This window comes from Camelus ferus, chromosome 21, assembly GCF_009834535.1.
Source record: "Camelus ferus isolate YT-003-E chromosome 21, BCGSAC_Cfer_1.0, whole genome shotgun sequence".
In the NCBI taxonomy this organism is placed as follows: domain Eukaryota; kingdom Metazoa; phylum Chordata; class Mammalia; order Artiodactyla; family Camelidae; genus Camelus; species Camelus ferus.
The window spans coordinates 26,826,834-26,851,825 of NC_045716.1; the positions used below are offsets into that span (position 1 = coordinate 26,826,834).

A 24,992-nucleotide genomic window follows, 5' to 3' on the forward strand; every position below is an offset into this window, starting at 1 on the left:
GGTCTGTGCCTGGCCTGCGTCTCTCTCTCCCTCCAAGCGGGCACACCACACAGTCGCCATTCATTACCGGCTTGGTTAATGCATCTGAGTGGCAAATTTGACTTCTTTGCAGAAAAGGGAGGGAGGAGATGAGCCTAGGGGAGGAGTGGACCAGCACAGGCTGCCCAAGGCCTGGCCTGCCTGCGGTTTGTTGAGAGGCCCTGACAGCTAGGGCAGGAGGCCCGCTGCTGAGGGCCTTGGCCCCATCCCAGGGGACTGGTAGGGGCAGGTGGGCAGAGGTTAGAACCTGCAGGTCTCCTTGCCCACTGCGGTCAGCTTCTCCATCTGCTCTTCCATGTCTCAGGCCCTATCTGTGAGCCCAGGAGTCTCCCCAGGAACTGGGGATCCTGGGCCGGCCAGGACTCCTGTGGGGGCCTTCTGCAGGGCCTCCTGTGGGAGCCTGCCTGCCTTCATACTTCTCTTGCACCCAGCCTCAGTCCCCTAGCCCACCGGGAACTGCTTCAAATGGTCCGTCCTTCACTCACTGGCTCATGCAGTCATTCAACAAACACACAGTGTGCTTCTTCCTGCGTGATGAGTGTAAGTTCGAGCCTTTGTCCCTTTGAGCCCGACCTCCCTGGGCAACTTGAACAAGCCCCGTGACCTCTCAGAGCCTGTTCTTCGTTTGTAGGGTGGGGATCATGATTGTCCCTGCCAGTGGGCTTGGGGGAGCATCAGAGGACATGACAGGGATAAAGTCCACCAAGCGACGCCTGCACTAAATAGATGCTCAGGACGTGTGGTCACTGGGGGATGTGGCCGCCCTGAGCTGTGCTGAGGGCCCTGATGGGAGAGGCCCCCAGTGCCATGAGCAGGACCCAGGGAAGACAGGGCTCGGGACAGGAAGCCCAGGTGGTGCACAGAGGAAAGGCGGGGGCCGCCTAGATCTGGATATCCCTGACTCCAGGGCATCTGTGCTTCTGCTTAGGACAGACCGGCCCCGGCCCCAACAGCACAGCCCCTTTCCCAGGCCTCACAGGCAGCCTGCTGGCCTTGTGTGTCTAGTCTTCTGGGGTTTGCGTCTCAGACATCCAGGATGCCTCCTTCCTCTGTGAGGGCTCCTCTTGTCCTTTTCAGCCTAACAAAAGGCAGCCTGAGAGCGCCAGCCCCTTTCCGGAGACCTAGTGAGGGAGAGAGGAGGTGGCCTCCCGGCCGAGGACCCCTGGGGGCAGATTGCTGGCTCACTGGCATCATGATCTTACTGACCAGGGAATACTTGTATCTTCCTGAAAACCCACTGAGGCCTGTGGGGAAAACTGGACACAGTCCATGTGGCTGGGACTTCTGAAAGCAAACGTCTTCTGTTTTTCCATCGGTCTGTCCATCCATTTACAATCCTTACACTTGGTCCAAAGGTGGGACTCTGCGTCCTCACTCAGTGCACATCACAGCTCCCAGGACGGATGCATTACCTCGTCTGACACGGTCACAGTGGCCCCCTGCCTGGTGAACCTTAGCTGCAGACCCCTGTCACTAACTAGAGAAATGAGGCCTTAGCACAGTTCCCTGGGGAGGAGTGTACTCAGACTCCAGTGATGACTCTAGACTCCAGCTTTCCAGGAGACCCTCTCGAAGGCAGCCGGGGGTCTGAACTCACTAAAGATATAAGCTTTGGATTCTCCCCAAATTAAATACTCTGCCTTGCTTTCTCAGTGAGCCCACGTGTCCCTGTCAGGCCCAAATATCTCAACCTTTGGCTCAGAAAATGTGGTTGTTTTTATATTCTATGTCTCTGCCTCCCAATATGGTAACCACTGGCCACATGTAGCTATTAAAATTTAATTTTTAAAATTTAAGTTAGTTAAAAGTAAATGAAATGAAAGATTCAGTACCTTGGTCGCACTGGGCATGTTTCAAGGGCTCAGTGGCCACACGTGGCTAGGGACAACTGTATGGGACAGCTCAGATACAGAACACTTCCGCCGTCACAAAAAGTTCTGTTGGACAGTGCTGTTTTAAGTGTTTACTTATGCAGAGTCTTAAATAATTAAAAGATGGTCCGTCCTCAGCTGTTACTGGTCTCAGGTTAGATTTTCCTGGATTCTCCTGATAGAGGAGGGAGGACTGGTCTGGGAATCAGATTTGAATTTCCGTCTTGTCTGTGGTGCTGTGTGACTTGGATTTGATCACTTAACCTCTCTGGGCTGTAGAGATCAAATTTGGGGACCTTTGGGAGAGGCGGTGTCCTGTCTTTCAGAATCATAGAGAGGAAGGTGAGATGTGGGACAAAATAGATTTGTAGTGTTCCCCAGGCTAGAAGAAACCATACTTGTTAGTGACAGAAAACATAAAAATGGCTGTGGTTCCTTGGACCAGACCCTAGGCATTTTCAGGGCAAAACAGTGTGCAAGGAAAGATGTTTTCCTAGCTCTCTCTCTCTTTCTCCTCCTATGCCTGTGTCCCATCTCCTGTTGCTTCACTATCTCATCTCTCAGAGGGGAGGCTGGACACAATGGCCCAGAAGTTTCTTTGTACCAGATGCCTGCTTTCTGGGTCTCTGGGGGCTGCCCTTGGGTTTGTCAGCACCAGGCCTGGGCTGGTCACTCCCAGGTGTCCCCGCCCTGCCTCTTGTCCCCTCTCCGTTGTAAATCATTGCCCTGACCACGAAGCTGCTGGCCCGACTGCCCCGTCACACCTGGCCACCGTGGGGAGGGGGTCAGTGTGCTCTGGGCCTCGGTCATCTCCAGCAGCAGGCATCAGCTCTCACAGAAGGACCCCTATCCCCAGCCAGACCTGGCTTTCTGAGCTCTGTGTCCTCACTCCAAACCAACTTTGATCTTTCAGGAATTGCCCGTGTAATTTACAAGGAGCTTAAGAAAGCCCTAGCGCTGCAAATAGCTGGACAGGGACTCCTGATCCCCCTCCCTGGACCCCCGCATGCTCAGCCTTCTCGCAGAATCCCTGCTAAGGCCGAGGTGTGTGCCTCCTGGGCGGCCAGGCAGGGAGGGGGCTCCTGGGCAGCCTGCATGCAGGGTGCTCAGGGCTAGGGCCGCTCCCCCACCTGCTGAGTGCCGGGAAGGGGAGGCTCGGCTGGTCAGAAGGGGCCTGGAGATTCCTTCTGCCCAAAGTTCTGTCCTGACTGGCTCGGTGGCACCAGCCCCAACCCCGTCCGCATGTGGGGTGCCCGATGAGACATGCCCAGAGGGGACCTGCCACCCACGGTCAAAGCCATGGGAATTCTGGGGGGAACTTTCGGCAGCGAGTGGCACCAGGAACCGCAGTGCCCGTGGGCCCCTCCCCACACCCTCCTTCCTCCTACTCCCCTAATTATTTTTCTTGGATGTTGTGAATTAAATCTTCCAGTAACCACAGGAGACATCTCTGGGTAAGGCCCTGCTCACATCTCCATGCGCCGATAGAAGTTGTTAAATGAATAATGTTGACTTGCGCTGGGGACCCAATTCTTTCTGAATATAATTCCCCTTTGAGTTCCGGGGAGCTTCCTGCAGAAACCATAAAAATAATAAACACGTCTCCATATCAGAGATTGGTAATGTTGCTTCGAAGCCTTTTGGGGGAGAGAGGCGGGGAAGAGATAAATTAAAATTAATTTTTAAAAGAGGATCACGCCACAAGTCAGATGATCTGTCAGCTGGGATAAGGGGGTGGTTCTCAAAGGGGCAGCCCCGGGGCACCCCCCCAGGAGAGGGAGCCCGGGTTGCCTGTTGAAAAGGCAAATTCCTGGGCTTCACCCCAACCCCACCCCCAAATTAGAATGTGGGCAACGGACATCACAGCTGGGGAGTGACACCTGCGGACCTGGTTGAGGACAGTGAAGTTTGGAGGTCATGGGTTAAGAGAAGGAGCAGAGGGGTGGCTTTGGAGAGCCAGCTTCCTGTCCAGGTTCTGCCCTGGCCAACTGTCACCACAGCTCTTGCGTTTCACCTCTCTGGCCTGCTCTCTGTCTGAAGCACGGCCAGAAGTGGGTGGAGGTGGCCGGAGGACTAGGAGAACCATGCCCTTCCCCCTCCTGGCTCCTCTTCCTCCTAAGATCCCAGCCAGACTGTAGGAGGGGTGAGCTTGTCACCCCAACCCATGGGCAGGGCTCCGAGATGCTCCCCCAGTCACAGAGGATGGCTGTCCTCCCTGCTGCGATAGGGGTCTGGCTCCGGCAGGCAGGGTCCCACCTCGGGAGCATCTGAGGCTGCGGCTGTGTGCCCCCGGCCCCCTGTGCCTCGGAGGCACAGTTGGGTAAGCATTTCCTCCCCCAGGAGAGATGCAGGGTCACCTCGAAACTACATGGCTTCCAGCAGAGCCTGCTCACAGATGGGGTCAGGCAGCGTGGGGACTTTCCCAAGGTCACGACGCAATTTGCCGGCTGAGCCAGGAATAGAACTCCTGAGCTGGCCTGTGCTCACCCTGGGCTCAAATTGCTAGCCAGGCAGGTCTGCACGGGGAGCTGGGCGCCTGGGGAGGGAATGGAGTCCTAGATGTGGGCCAAGGGGAGGGGCTGGGAGCTGTCACCCTGAGTCGACAGGAGGGCCAGGCTGAGAGCTTTCTCCAGTGTCCCTGTCATCCCTGGGAGAGGAGACTGAACTCTAGGTGAGAGGCTGGTGCTGGGTGGGGCTGGCTGAGTTTGAAGCTGGGAAAGCTCTGGTGGTGTGCCTCTTTGCGTGCTTCTTTTAAGGTCGTCTGGGAGCCTTAAAAACGACAACAACAGAACCCCCGCGTTTGCTGCCCTGGCGCCTCTGTGCAGAATACTGTACTTTTGGGGGAGGGATGGGCAGCCTTGCAGATGTAGGCTTCTGTAAGGGCTGTTAGGAAACACCCATCCTCGTCTACTCTGGACAGGCGCTGAGCATTCTAGGAAGAGAGGACGTACATTCTGGGAGGTTCCTGGGTCCTGAGTTTATTTTGGGGCAAGAGGGATTCGTGCAGCATTTGTTGCTGATGAGGGCTTGCGTCCTCCCAGGGGCTTCTTAAATTCATTTAGATGAATTCAGCGAACAGTTATTTAAGGGCTTGTGAGGGTCCAGAAATAAGGAAGGCTGTTTTCTCTCCACCATTGGCTCAGCCTGGTCAGCACAGGACAGAAAGGAAAGAATTCCAGTGTGTCTAGACTCTTCTAGAAAGGCCTGTGTGTGGGAGGGTGGAGACGTGGGCTGGCACCTGGATTTGTAAGTTGTGGCAGGAGAGGTGGGCACGTGAGGTCCTGAGAGGCGAAGGTGTAGACATCCAGTGGGAGAGGAGCCCGAGGAGGTGAGGTCACAGGGCAGCCCAGGAGGGGACCCTGGAAGAGGGGGTCTAGCCTTTGGTGTCTGTCAGGAGAGCACTTGTCCCGAAGCCCCTGACCTGGCCGTGGGGGCCGAGGCTGGGTGAGGGCCAGTCCTCTGCCCACATCCAACTTGTCCAATTGGCCAGCGATAAAGGCAACTGGGATTTCATTGTCTGAGTGATGGTTTAGGACTTTAATGGCAGGCAGTGGATAATGAATCCAGAAATGATCAGGAGCTCTGCCATCTGGAAAGGATGGGGGTGGTGCGGGGAGAATGCAGGGGGAGGGGAGAGGAGGGTGCAGTTCTAGAGTGGAAGCTGGGTTCAAACCCCAGCCTTAGCCTCCTGCGCCAAGAAGCCAAAGGCCTGGCACATAGTAGGCACTCAGCAAATCTCAGCTCCCAGAGCCCTGCTGGCTACCTGGCGGGGGGTGGGGGGGAGCGGGAGCAGCCTGCCGGTGCAGGCGTGGGCGCAAACCCACGGGCCCCACGGGTGCGCTTCAGCAGGGCTTTTTGATACATAAATAACTCTGAAGGCTTTTAAATGTGCAAGGAGAATCGGGGAATGTGGGCCCCCACATAAGTTTCTGGGGGTCCTTTCAAGTTGGCGCTGTTGGGGACCCCAGGGGCCTGGCTGGCCCGGAGCCCTGTCCAGCCCCGCCTGGCCCGGGGCCTGGGGTGACTCGCCGCCCCAGGGCTCTCCTGGGCCGGAGGCCTGTCTGTGTGGCCACTTGGGTGGGGGTCCTGGCGCCCTGTCCTCTGAGCTGACTGATAGACCGAGAAGAAAGGAAAACCCCTCACCGGGCTGGAGGACAGCGGGTTAATTTTTACAGAGGAGGGTTGTTCCTGAGAAGCTGAGGAGGGAACCACCCGGATTTCTGCATCTGCTGGGTGTCCGGGCTCAGAAGGCGGAAGTGTGCCTGCCCCCTGGGCACATGGGGCAGGGAGCTTCCTGGGCGTTCCGGCTTTTGACCCCCAATGGGCCACGCTGGCCTCAGGTCAGGGGTCCAGGATTGGGGTCTCTCCTGCCACCGGTGATCTCTGGGGGCCTAGCCTCCCCATGCCACCCCACCCTCCACTCCCTCCTTGTCCCCTAGGCCTGCCCAGGTCACAGCTGGCTGCTTTCCAGCCCGGTGGCCAGGTGGCGGGAGCCAGCTGCAGTGCTGCTCCAGGACAGGTGTGTGCCTTTCAGTGTCCTGACCCCCAGCTGCTCAGAGCTCACGGGGCATGGCCTGCCCGCCCCCGAGGCTGGAGAACTGTTGATGGGGGTGAAAAACGCAGTTGGGGGAGGACAGTGCCAACCCCCACCTCGAGGGCTCAGAGGTCCCGTCTGCAGGGACAGCACTGAGTGTGTTCCACGTTTGTGTGAGTGGTGGGGCTGAGCATGGAAAACGCCCTGGAAGCAGAGAATGCTCGAACCTGACGAGTTTCTCTCGAAATACCCAAGGCGAACAGCATGAAAGGGAACTCCCAGGGGATGCTGGGGTTCTCTGGAAACTTGTGCCCTGCCCTGCGTCTCCCCGGACCAACCTGGGGGGCCTTCAGATTGGATCTTTTTTTTTTTTTAAATTGAGGTAAAATTCACACAACGTGAAATTAACCATTTTAAAGCGAACAATTCAGTGGCGTTTAATACCTTCATGAAGTTGTGCAACCAGCACCTCTATCTCGGCCCAAGACAGTTTTTCACCCCATCAGGAACCCTGTACCCATTAGCGGTCCCTGCCCCGCCCCTCTGTCCCTGGCCACCACTGATCTATTGTCCCTATGGATGTATCTTCTGGATGGACCTTCCCGTGGATGGAATCACACACTAAGTGGTCTTTTGTGTCTGGCTTCTTTCCCTTAGAATGCTGTTTTCAAGGTTCATCCGTGCTGTAACACACTCAGTATTTGCTTCCTTTTCGTGGTTGAATAATATTCCACTGGGTGGACAGACTATATACAGGTTTTTAAAATCCACTGTCAGTTGATAGACAGTTAGGTTGCTTCCATTTTCTGGCTGCGCTGAACATACTGCCACAAGCATCCATGTCCAAGCTTTTGTGTGGACATACGTTTTCAAGTCTCACTGTATTAATCCACGCTGGAGCATGTATCAGGACTTCACTCCTTTTTATGGCTGAATAATAATCCTTGGCAGAGATGGATGACACCGTTGTTTATCTAGTCATCCGTGGAAGGACACTGGGGTGGCTGGATGATTTTCAAAAAAAATTTTTTTATTGAATTGTAGTTGATGTACAATCTTTCTTTCTCTCTTTCTTCCTTCCTTCCTTCCTTCTTTCCTTCCTTCCTTCCTTTCTTGAGGTACAGCACACTGAACCCAGGACCTCGTGCGTGCTAAGCATGCACTCTACCACTGAGCTAAACCCTCCCTTCCCAGGTCATTTTTAAGACACATCTCTGAGAAGGAAGTCCTAACTGCATACTGTCAAGCATTTTAAAAAAATGACAAACCCAAGAAATTTGGTGGCTCTCTCTTGCTCTCCTCCTGTCCATCCGGCTACCCACACCCTGCAGGTGACCGACCAGTAGTACTGACCCCGAAGCCAGCATGGGGCTGTGCCCGGGGAAGGGCTGGCGTGATTCTCGGAGGGTCTGTGATGCCCGAAGGCCTCTAGCCAGACCCATGCTGCCCTGGCCCACGCCTCAGTCCCCCTCCCCCAAAATCGTGCCAGCGTGGCCTCCCTGCCTGCCCACCTGCTTCCTTGTAAAACTGTTTTATTTGCTGCCTCCTTGCCATCCATTTCCTTCTCACACCAAATGTAAGTAGTTCTCTTGAGCTCCAGCTGTGTTCCAGGCACTGTGCAAGGCTCTTTCCGGTTTAGTGTCATGTTTCGTCCTCACTTTAAAGCTTGGGAAGGGACTGTGTTGCTTGCATGTCAACAGCTGGCAGAACTGGGGCCCAGTGAGCGAGGAGGCCATTTGCTCCGCCAGGCCGCAGCCCCTCAGGCTTAGCCCAGGGGTCTTTCCTCGGGCCCGCTCCCCGCCCCACTCCCATCCCTCCCGGAGGCCAGTGGGCTCTCTCAGAAACCGTGTTTTCAATTGGCTTTGTGGCTGATTCTGGAATGAGGTTGACACAAAGATGACCGGGCAGTCGTGTTTAGGAAGCGACGGTGAAAAAGTCAGCTGAGGCTGTGGGAGCTCAGCGGCTGGAGAAGGTGGGTGGGTGGGGGGAAGGCAGTTTCATCATAGCTGCCCGAGGCCTTGAATGCCAAGCCAGGAACTCAGCTGGCACTGCTGGGACTGGAAATACTTTCCTGCTGGGAACAGAAGTTGTGAGGACAGGCTGCTCCGGAACAGAGGGGATGTTTCTGGTTGGTTTTTGCTTACTTGACATTATTGAAAATGGCGCGTGTGCTGTTGATTTTGGCCACGTTTTCTGCCACCACCCCTCCACCCTGGAAGTTTCCGCTGCTGCCCGGGAAGGCAGAGCTGGGAGTCTGCACCCCGTACCCCCTCAATGTCAGCCTGCCAGTAGACAGGACGTGGAGCTGAGGCTCAGAGTGCTCTACGTCATGAAAGCCTGCTAGAATAAGACCACTCAGGGACATGTTCTCTCCCGGCTTTACACTGCAAATGTTGACAGTAGGAAAATGTGGCCAGGTTTCTCTCAAATATGAAAAATGGGAACTAGGCATGTGAGTGCGGAAATGAAAACTGCCTCTCCCCCCAGCAGCAGCGTGGAGGGGGAGGTGCCTGCCAGCCCCTGGCAAGCAGTTGACTTCTCTGAGCCTCTGTTTCTTCACCCAGGCAGTGGGGTGGCGCTGCCCCAAGGGGCCCTGAGCACAGCAGGGGTGTGTCCTCCCACAGCTGCACATCGGAGGTGAGCACACACGAGTGGGGAAGCCCTGGGCCTTCCTTGCAAACTGTCTTCTTGCCAGAAGCTGCACCCTGGGGGCCACTTTCCCCACCATGACTCAGCCAGCAGCCAGGGGGAGGGACGGGTGACGGGGAGTGGCCTGAGGCTCTGCTTACCTGGCAGGGCCCAGCCAGGCCCACCACGAGGGTGTGGACTCCGGCCTCATGGTCTTGACCTGGAAAGGCCTTGCGACTCCCATTAAATGCCTGGGCCCCTGTGTGGGTAGGGAGCCAGGAGGGTTTGTGCTTGATCCGTGGTGAGGCCACCAGGCCAGGGTCTGCCAGTTGGTATCCTGCAGGGAACAGCAGGCGTGTTGTGGGGGTGGGGTCGCGGTCGCGGGTGGCAGAGAAGTTCAGAACTACCAGCCTCAGGCCCTCCGTGGACCTCTGGCAGCCTGGGCTGCCTCCTCCAGGAGCCGCTGCCCCCCTGAGGGTCTGAGCAACCCCCTCATCCATCCACCCTCCCCTGCCATGGCCTGGCCCCGCTGTATAAAGTTTAAAGGTTTTAAATGCAAATATTTCTCTTTTATAGATGCCAGCTGTCTCCAGAGAGCGCGTTTCCTCGCTGCTCAACTTTATTGTCCAATTAGCTTCCCATATCTGGGTACTGGAGAGCCTAGGGGGCTGGGGGGGCGTGGGGGGAGGGGAGCACTGGCTCCAGCAGCGGCTCCAGGGCTGGAAGCTGCCCCCAGGGGACTGTGTCTGGGGGAGGTTGTGGGGCCCGGGTCAGAGTGGGGAGGGGGTGGGCATCCCTCCCAAGTTTGGGGGGGCATCTTCAGATTCCAGGCAAGGAGAGGCAGGAGCTGAGCCGGGGCAGTTCGTGGTGGGAGTATTCTTTTATTAAAAAATAAAAATAAAAGCAGCCAGCCCCGCGCACACTGGCTTCCTTTTAGTCCCTCTGGAGCGTCCCCCCTCCCCGCCTGCTTTCTAGCCGTGCGGCGGCTTCCCCATTCACCAGGGCTCAGCGGCTCACAAAGCGAGGCAATTAGAATTGAAAATCTATGCAAAACAGCTGTTAACTGATTGTAAAGGAGTGCAGCTGTGAGCTGGGTGCAGCCTGGAAGCCGGCGCTGAAAGGGCAGGAAATGTTGGGGCAGCCCAGGGTTAAGAGGCAAACTCCTGCCACCTTGTCCACAGGGGTCGTCTGGGCCTTAACCCTTCCTGCTCCCTGGAGGTGACCTTGGCCACTGGACAGCCGGCCGAGATGGCGAGGCCAGGCCTAGACGTGCCCCCCTCCCCAGTCCCTGGAGAGCTTGGCTCCTCCCTAGGAGGGCAGGCCTGGGGAGGGAAGGGGAGGGGGAAGGAGAGGGGCTGCCAGGGTTTTCCCTCCCTTTTTACCCTTTCTGCGGGTCTGCGTGAAATGTGAGTGTGCAGAGGCCGGCTGGAAGCTGGGGCTGTGTCACTTCCCTGCTGGGCACCGACTCTCTCTTGGGTGGGGGGAGTCCAGGGCTCCAGTCATCACAGGGAGGCACAGGACCCCCCACCCCCCCACCGCCGCCCCTAGCTTGCTAAGGATGCGCTCCCTGGCCCTGACCCAGACTGTAGGGTGGCCTGGGAACCTGTATTTCGCACACTCTTCTCCCACCCCTCCTCTCCGTTATCTGAGACCCGCTGCCCTGTGCGATCTCTATCTAAGAGTGGGACGCAGTCCCTGGAGAGATGAATTCTAGAGGCAGGGATGGGAAAAGCCTTCTTGGAAGAGATAAGATTTAAGCTGGGCTTTGAAGAATGGAGAGGATTTCTGGACCAGTGATAGCTGGCTAGAGAGAGAAAGGGGACTTCAGTGTACAAGTGATGGAGGTTTGGCCACAGGGCAGGGCAGGAGGGGCTGGGGATGGAGGGGGCGGCTGGGCAGGCCCCTTGCCCCTCAGCCCTTGGTGCCCCTGGTGGTGCCCTCTACATCGGTGGCCTTGGGGTGAGTGGACCACTCATGCAGAGGGATGGCACAAATCCCAGGGTGCTGGGCTCTGGGTCCCTCAGTCCCCTGGAAGGGAGAATGGTTTCAGACACTGGGACAGCCAGCAGAGATGCTGCAGCTACCCCTTCCCCGTGTATCTGCAGCAGAGGCTACGGAGAAATGTTGCTAGGTGTAGGCAACACCCCCAGTCTGGATCAGGCTTGGGGTCGAAATTGTGAGCCCTAGATGAGTCAATTAACCGTCTTGGGTCTCCTCACTGGGCTTTGTGATGGAGATCAGGAGGCCACCTTGCAGGGCCCGAGAGGATTAAGTGACAGGAGCTGAGCTGCCTTGGCACATGTTAGGTATCTGGTAAACAGCAGAAGGGAACCTCCCTTCCCACCCACACTGAAGTCCAGGTCCCTGATGCTTGTCTGCCAATTCAGATGCTGAATGGAGTGTCTGGGGTGATGGAAAAATGATGGTGACACGCAGCCCTTATGTGCTAGGAACAGCTGGTTAGGGTGGAGGACACTGTTAGACCATGAGTCCTGTGGATCAGTGGCAGGAAGATAAAGAACAGGACTGCAGAACCCCCGTCCCTGGCATCCAGGGCCCATCATAGACCAGGGGCTGGACCTGTGCTGAGACTCAGCGGAGGACAGTGGCAAGTAGTGCCTCCAACTCCTGGGAACCTTACCTGGCCCAGGACGGTCCCTGGGTGGTGGTGGTGGTGGTGAGGGGTAAGTTGCCAACACGCCCTCCTGTCTTCTCAATTCCTTGCTGCCTCAAAGTACCCCTCCTATCAGCACCCTCCCCCTTGGGCCTGGCATTTTCAGTTGTGTATCTGGGAAGGCTAGTGTGTTTGTTGAGTGACAAATGTCCACCATGTTGGTTAGAGTCAACCCTTTCTTCCCAGGAGATCCCTTGTCAGTCCCGGGCTTCAGTGGGTAAGTTTAACAGGGTCCTGAGGCTTTTCCTTAACTGAGGGCTTTTTCATGCCTTTGGCTGGGTAGGCTTCCCAAGTCCCAAGCTCCTGGATGTGGGCTGGATTTCACAAGGACGCACCTGAGTAAGTGCTCAGGGCCTTCTGACCCCTGCTTCCTGCTCCAGGAGGCACTGTTCACTGACCTGAGTCTGGGGGTGCGGGCAGGCACTTGCCAGCAATCTATCGCCTCTGGTGAGCAGGGTCATCACGGCAGGTGTCCTCAATCTGGGAAGTGTCCCCCTACAGCCCCCCATAGGATTGGCCCCAGCCTTGGGTAAAACTTGCCCTCTTACACTGGACCTCCTCTTTCTGCCAGGTTTCCAGGCATATGGGAATGAGGGAGAGGAGTGCAAGGAGGGAGCACTTTGCCAAGGAAGAACTCACGACTGGCTGCGGGGTGGGAGCTGCCAAGGAGGAGAAAGAACACGCCTGGAGGGAAATGGAGGGTGGCCAGCCTGAGATTAGGAGTCAAGCTACAAACCTCGTTAGTGAGGAGTGCGCGGGCTGTGGGAGAGCAATTCCCACCCTTAAACTCGGAGGCCAGCTCCCGGATTACTAATTTCCTCCGGCCGGGCGCACTGACAGTGAGTGTCATCCATCTTCCCCCGTGCCAGCCCGCCTGGTGGCTGCCAGCATTTTCTAGCCAGGGCACGCACAGCCAGCTCGCTGCTGCCTCCCGGCGGTCGCTGGGGTTTCCTGCAGCTCCCAGCCGCCTCCGCCGGCTGTGCTGCGAACAGGGAGACTCCAGCAGGTGCGAGCAGCTCCCAGCCAGCAACAATCGCACCAGTGCCTACGTGACCTTGAGCAACTCTGGCCTCAACTTCCTCATCTTTGAAATGGGGCTCAGATTGCCCGTCTCGCAATCCAGTGGAACCAGATGTCTATAAGAGAGGGATCGGCCAGTTCTAAAAATTAGCCAAATGATAAACCGCAGTGGCCACCCCACAGATTTTTTGTTCGACCATTGTGATCCTTCTTAAACAGGTGGAAGAACTTGACCTTTCCCCAACACCACCACCGGGGGCCCCCCAAGGAAGAAGGGAAATAATCGCGAGCCCATGTCCTGGTGAGAGAGATTTGGAGGTTGGGCGTGGGTGCCCAGACTGGAGACTGGGCTGGGAGGAGACTCCTGGGCAGGTGCGAGTTGTTTCATTTGCAAGTTACTCCCCTCCCCCCACAGCCTGTAATCTAGGTGGGAAAGGGCTGGAACCGCCCCCAGAGGTTTTTAATTTTGTTTTTCAGGCCCTAGGCCGGTAGTTGGTCTCTCAACTCCTCCCTCCCCTCCCCCCACCCGAGACTCTAGACCGGGATGGAGGCACCCCTTCCCCCACGTCCTGGCCGCCAGGGCCGCGGTGAATATGCCGGCCACTGCTGGCGATAAATTACCGGAGGCCGCGCTGCGGAGACACCGTGTGGTGCCTAAATTACAGCGTCGGGCAGAGGCCTAGGCCCCCTGGAGGGAGGCTAGGCCCGGAGCGAGGCGGGTGGTGGAGGAGAAGCGCCCCTCCCACATGGTGCCAAGGCCGGCCAGCGCCCGCAGGTAGGAGCCAGTAACGGCCCCCGGCCTCGCGAGTCCGTTTCCCTTTTCGTTTGTGGTCGGCCAGGAGACTTGTGCAAGGAGAGGGGCCGACCCGCGGTGGAAGGTGGATCAGGGGAATGAGTGGTTTGGGGGCGCCTGTCCGGGCTCTGCCCCTCGGCCCCCCGCGGGCACACAGGCGGGTTCTCCTCTCTGCTGGCGCGGGCTCCGAATGCTCCAGGCCCGCCAGCGTCATCGGGAACAGATGGATGGGGGGTGGCAGGCGCCCAGCGCTCCCTCCCGTCGCAATCCGGACTGGCGCGAGGAGGGAGGGAGAGGGAGGAGGGAAGGCGGGGGAGGCTAGGCCCGCGGGGACGGCTGCGTGCGCGCCTGCCAAGCGCGGCGCGGGCATGTCCCGGGGCAGGTTTGGGGCTGGCAGAAGCGCGGGCTGGCACCGGTGGGCGAAAGTTGAAACCCGCAGCGCGGCGCTAGGGCGGCTGCTTGGGGCGGTGCGGGAGGGGGCGGTGGGTACTGGTTTGCCTCCGGGCTTAAAGGTGTGAAAGCTGTAGGTTAGAGAATTTTCAAAAGGAGTTGTACAGGGAGAGACCCGGGGGCATCTGAGCAACGCTGGGAGCTTTGGACGCCCGCAAGGTCAGAGCCCTGGGGCGCCGGAACGCGCCAGGGCCTGGGGCGTCGGGCGAGGCCTGCCCCATTAACCCGGCGCTTCCTGGAGACGCGGGCCGCGTGGGGGGTGGGCTCGAGGCGGGTCGACGGCGCCGCTGCTGGTGGGGGCGGGGCGGAGCCGGGAGGTGGGGAGGCTGGGGCCTCAGTCCTTCGCCGTGCCGCCTGTGGGTGCCCAGGAATTTCAGGACGCTCCCTGAGTCATTCCAGTCTGTCAAGTGCCTGGGTGAGGTAGGGTGGGGTGGGGGGGGGGTGCCAGGAATGGGGAGGCTCTGCTCCGGGGCCAGAGGCCCAGTGGGTCGTGCCAGTTTCTGAAGGCGGGCGGCCTCGCCTCTGACCGCAACCCCAGCTACTTAATGATCCCCCTGGCGGAGCGGCGCCTCCGTGGACTCTCCAGCCGCTGAGACATGGGTTCTTAAAAGAACTATCCCCGCCCCTCCCCGCACTGTGGCCTTCCGAAAAGTTACTTAAAACAAAACGAGAAAGGGGAGTTCCTAGAATTTTGAGAGGAAGGCACGTAGGCCCGAGTTCTTAACATTCAGCCATTTCAAGTTGGGATAGTAAGGGGTGGGGGTGGGGAGGATAAACGCACAGCCTATCTTGTACTACCCTCCCACCCCCAGCACACACACTCCGGCTCCGAGAAAGTTTTCCTCCAAAAGGCCTCCAGGAACACGTGAGTTTATCCGTTCATTCCTTGTTGGGCCTGCTTGTTCCAGACAGTTCTAGGCGCCGGGGAAGCGGTCGTGAGACGCACAAGGGCTCTTCTCGCTTGGCGGGCGTATTGGAAGTGACTGCTCCCTACTTTTGGACTCAAGTGGCTAGGCTTGGACACCAGTGTATTGGGGATCCCCTGACCAGTCGAGCCAGGGACCCCCGAGAGCCTGAGGGTGGCACTTTCCCTACCAGCTGGTGTCCTCGGCTCACCTGGCCGGCCTGGCTGGGGAGGGGCGTGTGCCCGCGCGGGTGTACCCGGGCGTCCGTCGGTGCGCGCGCGCGTGTTTGCGGCTGAAACCCGACACCTCCCGCTGGCTGAGGTCAGGGAGCCGGGAGCGAGCCAGTGGCCCGGGAGTGGGCGGCGTTGCGCTTGGGTGTGTCCTCGGCGGCGGCGACAGCAGCAGGTGTTTCTTGGCCCGGGCCCCGGAAGCTCCACCTCCCCAGCGGGCCCAAGTCGTCGCTGCCGCCGAGCAGCCCCGGGTGAGATAAGCAGTTTAGACAAACACTGGGCGACGGTGGCTCCAGCATGTGTCAGCCGAGGCGGAGCTGCGGGGCCCTGGCATGAAAGGTGAGAGCGCCGCTCCGGGCAGGGGGCGGGGGGGGGCGGTCTCCGCGCTCCCTCCCTCCCCAGCGCCCCCCTCTCCTCCAAGTTCGCGGGTTCCGCGGGGGCAGCCGCCAACGGCTCCAGGGCAACTTCCCCCAGAGTGTGAGCGGCGATAAGAGCTGAGCGGAACAGGCAAGCGACCAAAGCACCCCCCCCGCCCGCGGCGGGTCGCAGCCTGGGCCGCCTGGCTCCGGGCGGGGGCTCGAGCCGCCGCAGGCTCGGGCTCGGTGGCTGCGTTCAGCGAGGGACGCTTAAGAGCTCGCGGGTGGGGAGCTGGGGGGCTCTCGGTGAGCTGTCGACACTCTGAAGCCGGAGTGAAAACTTTGCGGCGGCGGGGGAGGGATCGAGGGGGGCGGCGGTGCGCCCCCGCGGCAGGTGCTGGCGGCGGCTGGGGAGGGGGTTGCTCGCCGCCTGGGGCCGCGCCGTTTGGCTTTTTGTCTTGCTCCCCTCCCCCTTCCCTCGGAGCGAGGGAGACTGCCGGGAGGGCGGGACTGCAGCCTCCCAGGTCTCCGACCCCCACGCCCTGCTTCCCAAGGGCGCGCCCCGGGCTCCGTCGCTTCTCTCCTCCCTCTCTGCCCACCCCCCCCCACCTCGCTGGAGCAGTTCCCCTGCCCCTCCCCCTGCTGAAGATGGCTGCCCCGGCCTCGGAGGTGGGAGGTGATTGCATCCGCTGCCCCCTACTCGCGCTGCCTTTTTTTCCTCCCCGGCCCTTCCTGCCTCGCCTGGATGCGCCTCCCCGCCCCCAGCTCGGCGGCCGCGCTGATGGGCGGCGAGTGGCCCGACTGAGTGGAGCCGATTCAATTATATTGCAGCACCAGAGACACCTCCTCGGCCGCCCGCCCGCCTCTCCAGCAGGCTAATTAAATTCCCTTCGTGGAGGCGGAGCGGGAGTTGTGCTCACCCTCCGGAGCTCTGGAGGGGGGGCCGGGGACCACTTAGGAGTGCGCAGTGGAGGTTGAGTCGCGGGTCTTGGGGAGAAAGGGTTCCCCGGATTGGGTGAAGGGTTGCTGCGACGCCCCCACGTGATGTGCCGGGGCTCCTTGGTCGAGCGCCGGCTTTAAGTTTGGAGGGCTATGCGCTCGGCGGGGAAGCACCTGCTGGGTGGTGGATACTAGCCGAGTTGAGGTCGATTTGGCTCTTGTTTTGTAAACTAGCCTTTGTCTGCGGAGTGCGTCTAAAATACATTAAACCCTTGTTAACCCCTGCAGTGCCTTATCTGGGGCCCACACAGGCTGTGGTTTGGAAACAAAAAGCGGGACCACCAGACGAAAAAAAAAGGGCTGCTTTTGTGAAAGACTGGAACAAAGGGCCCAGCGGATTCTGGGTGGGAACCTCCCCGCTTAAGCCGATTTCCAAGCAGAGGGACAGAAGGTCAGAAGGTCTTGGTGTGAGGCACTTAGAAATGTCCCCTGGTTAGCTGGCTGGGTCCTCTCCCCTGGGATTCTGCGCTGCCACCCCGCCCGCCCCCCGTGGAAAGTGAAGGGACCAAGGTGAGCAGGCTGCCTCTGGATGTTACTTAGGCTTGGGGCATGTAAGTGTTGCTCAGCCTGTGTTTACGGGCTGCCTCCACCCGTAGGGACGGTGGAACCTGACTCAGCTGGGCCACGCCACAGGTGAGGGGGCCCAGGGCGCAGGCTCCGACTGGCCGCCTGTGTGTCATCCCAGCTGCTGGCTGTTCAGGGGAGTTACCGCCGTGCCCTGGCCCTGGTGGACTAGGAAGCTCGCAGGCCTGGCTCAGAGATAACAGCTACATGGATACTTCACATCAGCCCCTATCAGTGCAGTCCTGATGCCAGGGTGAAAGAGGGTGCTGTGGGATTGGCTTTTGTCACATTGTCTCAGAGCAGGAGTAGACCCCGCACTGCAGTGAGGAGGGAACGGGGCCTCAGGAGCCAGCCAGCCAGAGTTTTGACACTTCAAGCTTCCTTTATGTGAACTTTGGGGGCGGTGCAGAGTCTGGAGCTGGTGAGCAGCCAGGGTGGTGACCCAGGGTCAGCCCCGCCTTGGGAAGGGAGGCTGGGAGGCCCACCCTATCTGTGGGGCCAGGCTCTGAACAAGGTAACAGGCAGTCCTTGACAGCGCAGGCCCTGACCTGTTGGGTACAGCTTCCGGAATCCTGAAACTCCTTGTTGCAGTTGAGATGGGTTTATAGATCCTGCAACCTGGTTTTCTACAGTTGCAGGTGGCCAGGCCTCCCCAAGCCCAGTGAAGCTACTGCCTCTGGGTTCGCGGCCCCTGCCTGGGGAGTTCTCGGGGGTCCCCAGGTGATTCTACTGTGCAGACTGGAACTGAGAACCAGAGCCTAAGCTCACAGCTAGAAGCAGCTGCTCCCTTTGGAGCTCAGATTCCTTTGTCAAGCCATGCCCTTATGCAGTCCTTTGGCCTCTGATAACTTCCCTGCCTCTGCGGGAAGATCAGGAGCTGCAGTTCCGAGAGAGCCTTGGGGTTTGGGAGCAGAAGCCTCCAGCCCCTGGGTTCAGCATCTCTGGCCAGAGGAGCCAAACTCTGCACAGCGCCACTCTGTGGCCATCGTGGGTCTTGCACCTCCAAGCCTGACACCTCCCCAGTCCACTCAGTCCCTAACAGCCCTTGACCCTTTGGCAGGAGTTGTCTCTGCTTCTCCTGCTCTGAAGGAAGAAGGACTTCTGGGCTTGGAGCCCCTACCAGAGGGGTGGGTGCCTGCAGCTCTCACTTCCCCAGAAGAACGCGGGTGAGCAAGACCTGGCTGCTACCTCTCTCCTCTTGCCCCAGGAACTCGTAGGGGCTTGTGGAGTCAGCCAGCAAGGCAGGTTTTTCCTGGCCCCATCCGAAGGCTTGGAATTCCCAGCCTGGGTTACTCGAAGTCTGTGCCGGGCTGGGGCTGGGTGGTAGCTCGTCAGTTCCCTCTGTTGTGGCAACACAGCAGCCTCCAAACCACAGGGCTGCCTGAGGCCGGCCCGCCCGGCTTCCATGCTGTGCTGGGGGAGCTGTTTTTCCAACCTGCAGGGATCTGTGCTTCGGGTGACATTTCAGCTTGGCCACTCGCTTTAATTTCTCTCCTCTCGCTGAGTGTGGTGCGGGTTGCTGAGCCGCTGGCTCCACTTTCCAGCGCTGGCCTTTCTCCTCAGCCGAGGCCACGGGCGGGAGGTGACGTTTGGGAGCATTCTAGTCAATGAGAATTTATTGAGCTGGGACGTGCACACACAGATAACACTCTGCCTGCCTGCCAAAACGGGGGGGGGGGGGGTTGGCTTTAATCTCGCCTCTGTAGCGTCTTTCCCCCACTGGCCTCTTGGCTTGTGCCCCTGCTCCAGCAGGATGAAACCTCAGGGGTTCATACTCAGTGCCTTGTCTCCCTGTCTCTGCTGGGGCTCTCCTCTGCCTGGAATTCTCCACTTAGCTCCACATCCCGGGGGTCCCTCAGACCAGCTGCCCCTCCCTTCCTGATGCCTTCAGCGCTTTCAGAGAGGAAGCCACTGTAGGGCTGGGGGAAGTGAGAGCAGCCTCTGGAGAGGGTGGGATGGAGGCCAGGCCTGGAGAGAAGGGGAGGGTACCAGAGTTCGCACACATCTGGGGGGAAGAGGGGAATTTGGGTGAACTTGAGGCTTGGGGGGGGTCCCTGTGGGACTTGGAGGTCTCCAGGAGGTGACTTTTAACGGAGGAAGGAGGTGTATGGGGAGCAGGAAGCCCCCAGCCCAGGTGCTTGCCTACACTTCAGACTCACCTGGGGAACTTTAAAACGCCCAGGCTGGGTCTGTGACCAAACAAGACCCAAATCTCTAGGGGTGGGGCCCAGACATCTGCGTTCTGTAAGCCCCCAGCTGAGCTGAGCTGAAAGGGCCTCCTGCTGGGGGTTGGGAGGAGGAGATAGGACTTCCTTTCCGTGGGGAAGGTGGGGGGCGGAGGTTTTAAAATTTATTTTTAACTTAAGTATGGCTGATGCTTCTTGAGACGTGGGGTCTCACTGGGAAGCTGGAGTCTGCCCTGTGTGCCCCAGAATTGCATAGGGCCGAGCACCCCTCCCCTGGCTGGGCAGGCAGTGGATAAACAGTGCCGGAGACTCCGTTACTGGGTCTCTGGCTGCCTGGGGCTTTGCATTGACCTCGGGTAAAATCCTGAAGGTAGGTGTCCTTCCTGCCCCAGGTGAGCTGGGAGCCCCTCTCCTAGTGAGGCTGTCCAGTGCAGAGGTGGATTTGGATGGGTGGCTTCTGTGTCTGTCTGGAGCTCTGGCCCAGCTTTCCCGTTCTGGAACTGGTTCCTCCAGCTGGAGAACTTGACCTGTGTGAAGAGTTGCACGTTGCCGTGACTTTGCTGCCAGGCCCAGGACAGGGGGGGCATCCCGCGTGGGCAGGCCGTAGTGTAGGTCCTCCCACCGTAACCAGCTGTTTCCCACCTGTAGACTGGGGGTGCAGAGGCCTTTTCGGAATTGAGGATTTATGACGGAACGTACGTAAACTGCATGCCTGCCCTGAAGGGGTCCATGCAGGGGAAGGGCTGAAAACCTTGGGGACCTGGCATGAGCCCCTGGCGTCATGCTCTTCCTCCTGTGGATCTGTGGGGCAGTCCCTGGCCAGGGCGTTAGCATTCACCTGTGGCTCAACCCCCACAGCCTTGCGCGCTTTGCTTCTGGGCCTCGGTTTCCTCATCTGTCAAGTAGGGATGACGGGCGCCTCATTCTCGGGCTGTTGAGGGTTAAATGCTTTCTCTCAAAGCACCCAGAGAGAGCAGCGCCTGTCACTGAGGGCTCTTGTGTCCAGGTTTGTCAGAAACAGCACCAGATCATCCCCGTCCTGTTGGCTTTAGGATTCCTAGGATTTTAACTTCAGAGGCCTGGAAGGATCTGTTCCCCCGCCCTGGCAGTGTCCGGTGTGGGGAGGGGCTGCGGCCACTTGTCCCCCCAAGACCCAGAGGCTCAAAGTGCCAAGTGGGCCCCTGCTGACCCTCTCCTGTTGGGGCTGAGTGGGCGGCTTCTCCTGGGGCCTCGCCTGCCCCCAGGGCCTTGAAACCACGAATTCTTACTGTGTCCCCCTCCCAATGGGGAGGGAGGAGGGCGGTGAAACGGCAGCCCTCCCCTAGCCCCGCCCTTCCTGTGCTCAGTGCTCAGAGTGGGTTGTGGCCACAGGCAGCAATAAAAGGTACCGACTGGCAGACTCTCGTTCTGGGTGGTGTTGACGTGGGACTGGTTAAGCCGTCCCAAAGGAAAACACGGGAAAACCCACGTGTCACGCTGAGGAGGGCCAGGCCTGCGGGGGCCTCCTTCGTGTGAATCCGTCTCCTCTCCCCCCAGCGGAGCCAGAGCTTGGGGCGCCTCCTACCACGCCATCCTGCCTGTTTAGGGGGCAGGAGGGACAACTGCCTCGTGCGACACACGTGACATGGGGATGTGCTCTTACTTTGCTGTCTGTCTTTGCAGGTAGGGATTGACCATTAGCTGGGAGAAATGGAGGCACCACGGGGCCTGTCTGTCTACCTACCCTCTGTATGAAATGGAAAACCAAGGGACATGAGCGAATTCATCCTACTGAATTCTGGGTGTCCGTTTATCTCTGAAGGCAGTTTTGTAACTTTTTTACGTAGGAGGTGAGGCCTTCCTGTATTCCCTGAAACACATGAGGGTTTGCTAGACTAGACAAAGTTGGATGTGGATAAAGCTAAAATTCTTCGTCAGATGGGAACGTTGGAGGGACTTCTGCCAGAGGTGGAAGGGCTGCATGATCATTAGTTGGTTGGTTGCTCCCATTTAACAGGATAAGCAAACTGAGGCCCCCAGTCAGCCCCCGTGGCCTTGCCCTCTGGGCTCTCGGGGCCCTGTCTGTTGAAGAGGATTTCTGGTTGACCCTGCTAGGACATGGAGGGGGACGGAAGCATGGGCTGAGGTGGTGTGTTTTAAGTCAGATTGATGTCCAGGCCTCTCCTTTCTGAAAACATCAACTTAGCTTTTTGCAACGTGCAGTTTTCACCTAAATATGTGTCTTTGTAAGACTAAGGAGGGGTGCCAGACCTGGGAAGCTGTCACATGAGCACAGGGAGTGCATCTTAACCAAACAGCTGGTTTCCGAGTGGAAAGGGGCAGGACCACGTCTTCCTGATGTGGTAGTGTATGCGGCGGGGTGTCCGTGCCGGGCTCTCTCCTGCCGGGGCCCTTGGCGGGTCTCGGGGTTTCGTACTGCAGTCACCAGCAGCGTCCATGCCGCGTACGGGGACCCCCACGGGTGTGCACACACCTCGGGACTGATCTGTTGAAGAGATTTCAAGAGGGGAAAGGGCTGGGTGACGGATCTTTAAAGATGTTGCCAGATTCCTCCAGAAAGAATGTCAGGGACTTGCTCTTCTGCCCGCCTGTACAACCCAGACATTGACGCACCCGATTCTGGCTAGTTGGGGTGCCTGCTGTGCCCCTCAGCCCTTGGCCTCCAAGGTCGTTCGTTCCCCCTACAGAGGAGTGAAAGCCCTTTGATCAACCTTGGGTTTTGTTGCCCCTGCAGCGGGTCCCAGGGGTAGACTGGGTCGCTCCTTGCCACTGGCCTGGCGTCCTGGGGGATGAAGCCGGTACCCGTGGGAACTGGTTTTGGCCTCAGCGTCCTGCCTGGAGCCTTACAAGTTCCCAGTTGGCGCTGTGGAGGGGATTTTGTTCCTTTTGAGAAGTTAGGGGTTGTGCAGGCTAGGCTGGGCAGCAGTTGCTGGAGAACGGTTGTGGCCAGAGGAGGGTGACCAGCTTGACCCGGCGTGTGCCAGGGTTGGGACGAGGGAGTTCGTGGCTGGTGGCTTGTGACTGTTTCTGCAGGCTCTTCCCTGGTGGCCCTACTTGGAAGCCCATTTTGGCTGCAGGGTAGTTGTTTTTTTCCAATGGGGTGTTTACTGATGTCTGGAAACGGTACATGGGACTTTGAAGAAGGTACATAAGCCCAGAAGAGGAAACACCGTTAGAACTTGGACCGTGGAAGCACCATTAAGGACTGAGTATCCTTTTGGCCCAGGTAGAACATATTGGGGAAAGGTGTTAGTGCAGAATTCAGTGGGGTTTTTTTCTGGGGAGTGGATCTGATCTGCCACTTGGAACCATTGTGAGAATGGACCTTTTGTAAAAGCAGAGAAACCTTTCTTTCCCCTCTTGATGGAGGCACTGGGGATTGGACCCAGGACCTTGTGCACGCCAAGCATGTGCTCTACTGCTGAGCTATACCCGCTACCCCAGAAAAACATTTTGTAATTTGAGGCAAGTCCTGGCTTTGATTCAAGTGGGACCCGCCTGTGGTTGACACGCACCAGGATCACGGCCTCCTTCCTGGTGGGCCCTCACCTCTGAAGCTAAGGGTGGATGGGGTTACCTCTTCCTGTTGAATCTGGATGAATTCAGATGTTACTAGCACCTGAGTGGAGTGTCCTGGTCGCGCACGCATTTATTAAGCTCCTACAAACACTGTTCATCGCCCAGGCAAACCCACGTCGCTTCTGGACTGGAGAGACCTCCCGGCGTTGGGCGAGCTGACCAGCCTGAGACAGTGGGGTGTAGTGGGGCCTCTGGCAACCTGGGGACTTAGGGACAGATTAAGGGACAGTTGCTACTCTTGGGATTCTGATTTGGTGGCTCCTAATTTTTCAAGAGAAACTATGTTGTCTTTTGACTTGAAACTTCCAGTTTTAAGATACTGTCCATTGATTCACATTTAAACATGTCTTGACTTCAAGCCAAATCAAACCAGGTGGATGGATGAAAGGAGGCCAGCTTAGCCTCTGGCACCCCCTGTCTAGTCCCCCCTCCCACCCAAAGTACTGATGGGGGAACCAAGGCTCAGACCACATAGTGACCTGACAGGACCGCACCGGGAGGTTCAGGGGGAGCCAGGCCGGGGACCAGGTCTCCTGGCTGGTTTTCCAACCAAGGGTGCAGTCCTTTGTCGTAACCGCCGAAGTTACCAGTCTGCCTGAGCACGGATGCCCGGTGTCGCCTTTCTCCAGGTTGAATCTGGTCGGCTGTGCACCTGTGAAGATGTAGCTGACGTGCCTATGCAGGCTGTGGACCTACTGTGTGCCCTTCGGGTCTAGAGATGCAGGTGGGATGCCTGCCCTGCACAGACAGCTTTTGTCAACATTCACTCAGTGTTGAAGGGGCAACGCTCTTGAATCCTCCGTTCCTGCCACTTCACCTGGGGAGCGGGGCACGAGCTGTACTAACACCCAGTGTCCTGCTTCCTCTTCTCAAAGTCTGGTCCCCCACTCAGGTTTCCTCCCTCTGTAGGAAGGACCTGGTCTTGACCCCTGCCCTCCTGGCCTGTTTCCCCACCTGCTGGCCCTAGCCTGCTGCTCGCTCCATAGAAACTTGAAGGCTTCCAGTGGCCATCTCCTGGCCAAGTTGGGTTCCTGTCCTTTGGGACATCTGCCTTGGACACCTCTGACCCCCACCCACATCTTGCACCCTGTGCCTCCAGGCTCTGCTCAAAGGGCTCCTTTGTGAGTGAGGCTCAGCTTGGAGGTGGCCTGGTTCGCTCAGGGGCCTCAGGCACACAAAGGAGTCACTCCTGGGGTTGTCCTGGGTGCCCTCCAGCCCAGGCTGCCAGAATGTGGGGCGCGGGGGTCGGGTGGACCCCGAGGTCAGATGTATTCCTCCTCCCTGGCTGGGTGCTCACAGCAGCCTGCAGGATGGGAGGTGACCCCTAGTAGGGGGGTCCTTTCCAGTGTCTCCTCATTTAAAGGGAAGTGGCCGGGACAGCAGCAAGGAAAACTGTTTTCCCGTCCCTGCTCCTCAGCCTCGGCTTGCAACCAAAGACAGGGGTGCGACTCTCTTCCAGCCTCTGTTTAACCGTCTGTAGAATGGGGGCAGGGAGTGGGTTGTATAGAGGCTCCTTGGGTGACCTGTCTGCTCAGGGTCTGTTCCTAAAGTTGCTACGAAGGGTAACTGATGCTCCGGGCAGAGCCAGGCCATGTTGTTGTTACTGCCCGCACTGTTTAGGAACGCCTCAGTGGTCCTGGGCTCCAACCTTGACCCTGTCTCTCAGCCTCTTTTGTCTTAATTGTGCGCTTCCCCGAGGCTGCAGGTTTTCTGCCTCTTCCCACCCCGCACCCCTCCCAGGCCGCCCAGCCGCCCCCTGGCTGCCGCCAGCCCTTCATCTGTCCATCCCAGGCTTCTCCAGACGCAGCAGCCCTTAGGATAATCGCCATCAAATGTCGCTGCCATCTGTTGCCTGACTTCCGTCCTTTGCCTCCACCGGAACCTCCTGGACTCCTGGCTGTCTGCAGCCTTGAACCTCAACCCCTGCACGGGCCTCGATCTCCTCTCACCTCCACCTGCTTTGCAGCAGGAGCCCGAAATGTGGCTGCCCTCTCTTTGCAGCTGTGGGGCATTGCTGGACCTGTTGGCGGTGGCTGCCCAGTGACACCAGAAATTAGCTTTGCCAACAGCTCACCCGGAGGTGCTGGCGCTGGGCGGTGGGCTCACACCTGGGCTCCCATTCTCATTGACTGGGGTCCTGTTGGACAGTTCCTGCAGCTCATGG

General features: G+C 58.5%; 1 protein-coding gene across 5 annotated transcripts in view; it reads left to right on the forward strand.

Moving 5' to 3' along the window:
- Positions 1-24,992, forward strand: part of GSE1 (Gse1 coiled-coil protein) — a 103,979-nt gene that overhangs the window by 36,465 nt on the left and 42,522 nt on the right. For 2 of the 5 annotated variants that reach the window (XM_032464489.1, XM_032464493.1), the window contains exon 1: positions 15,284-15,483. The exons of the other annotated variants lie outside the window; for them this stretch is intronic. In XM_032464489.1, coding sequence (XP_032320380.1) covers positions 15,477-15,483 — 7 coding nt within the window. In that variant the 5' untranslated portion in view covers positions 15,284-15,476. Of the gene's footprint in view, positions 1-15,283; positions 15,484-24,992 lie in introns of those variants that run through there. 5 annotated transcript variants of the gene reach the window in all.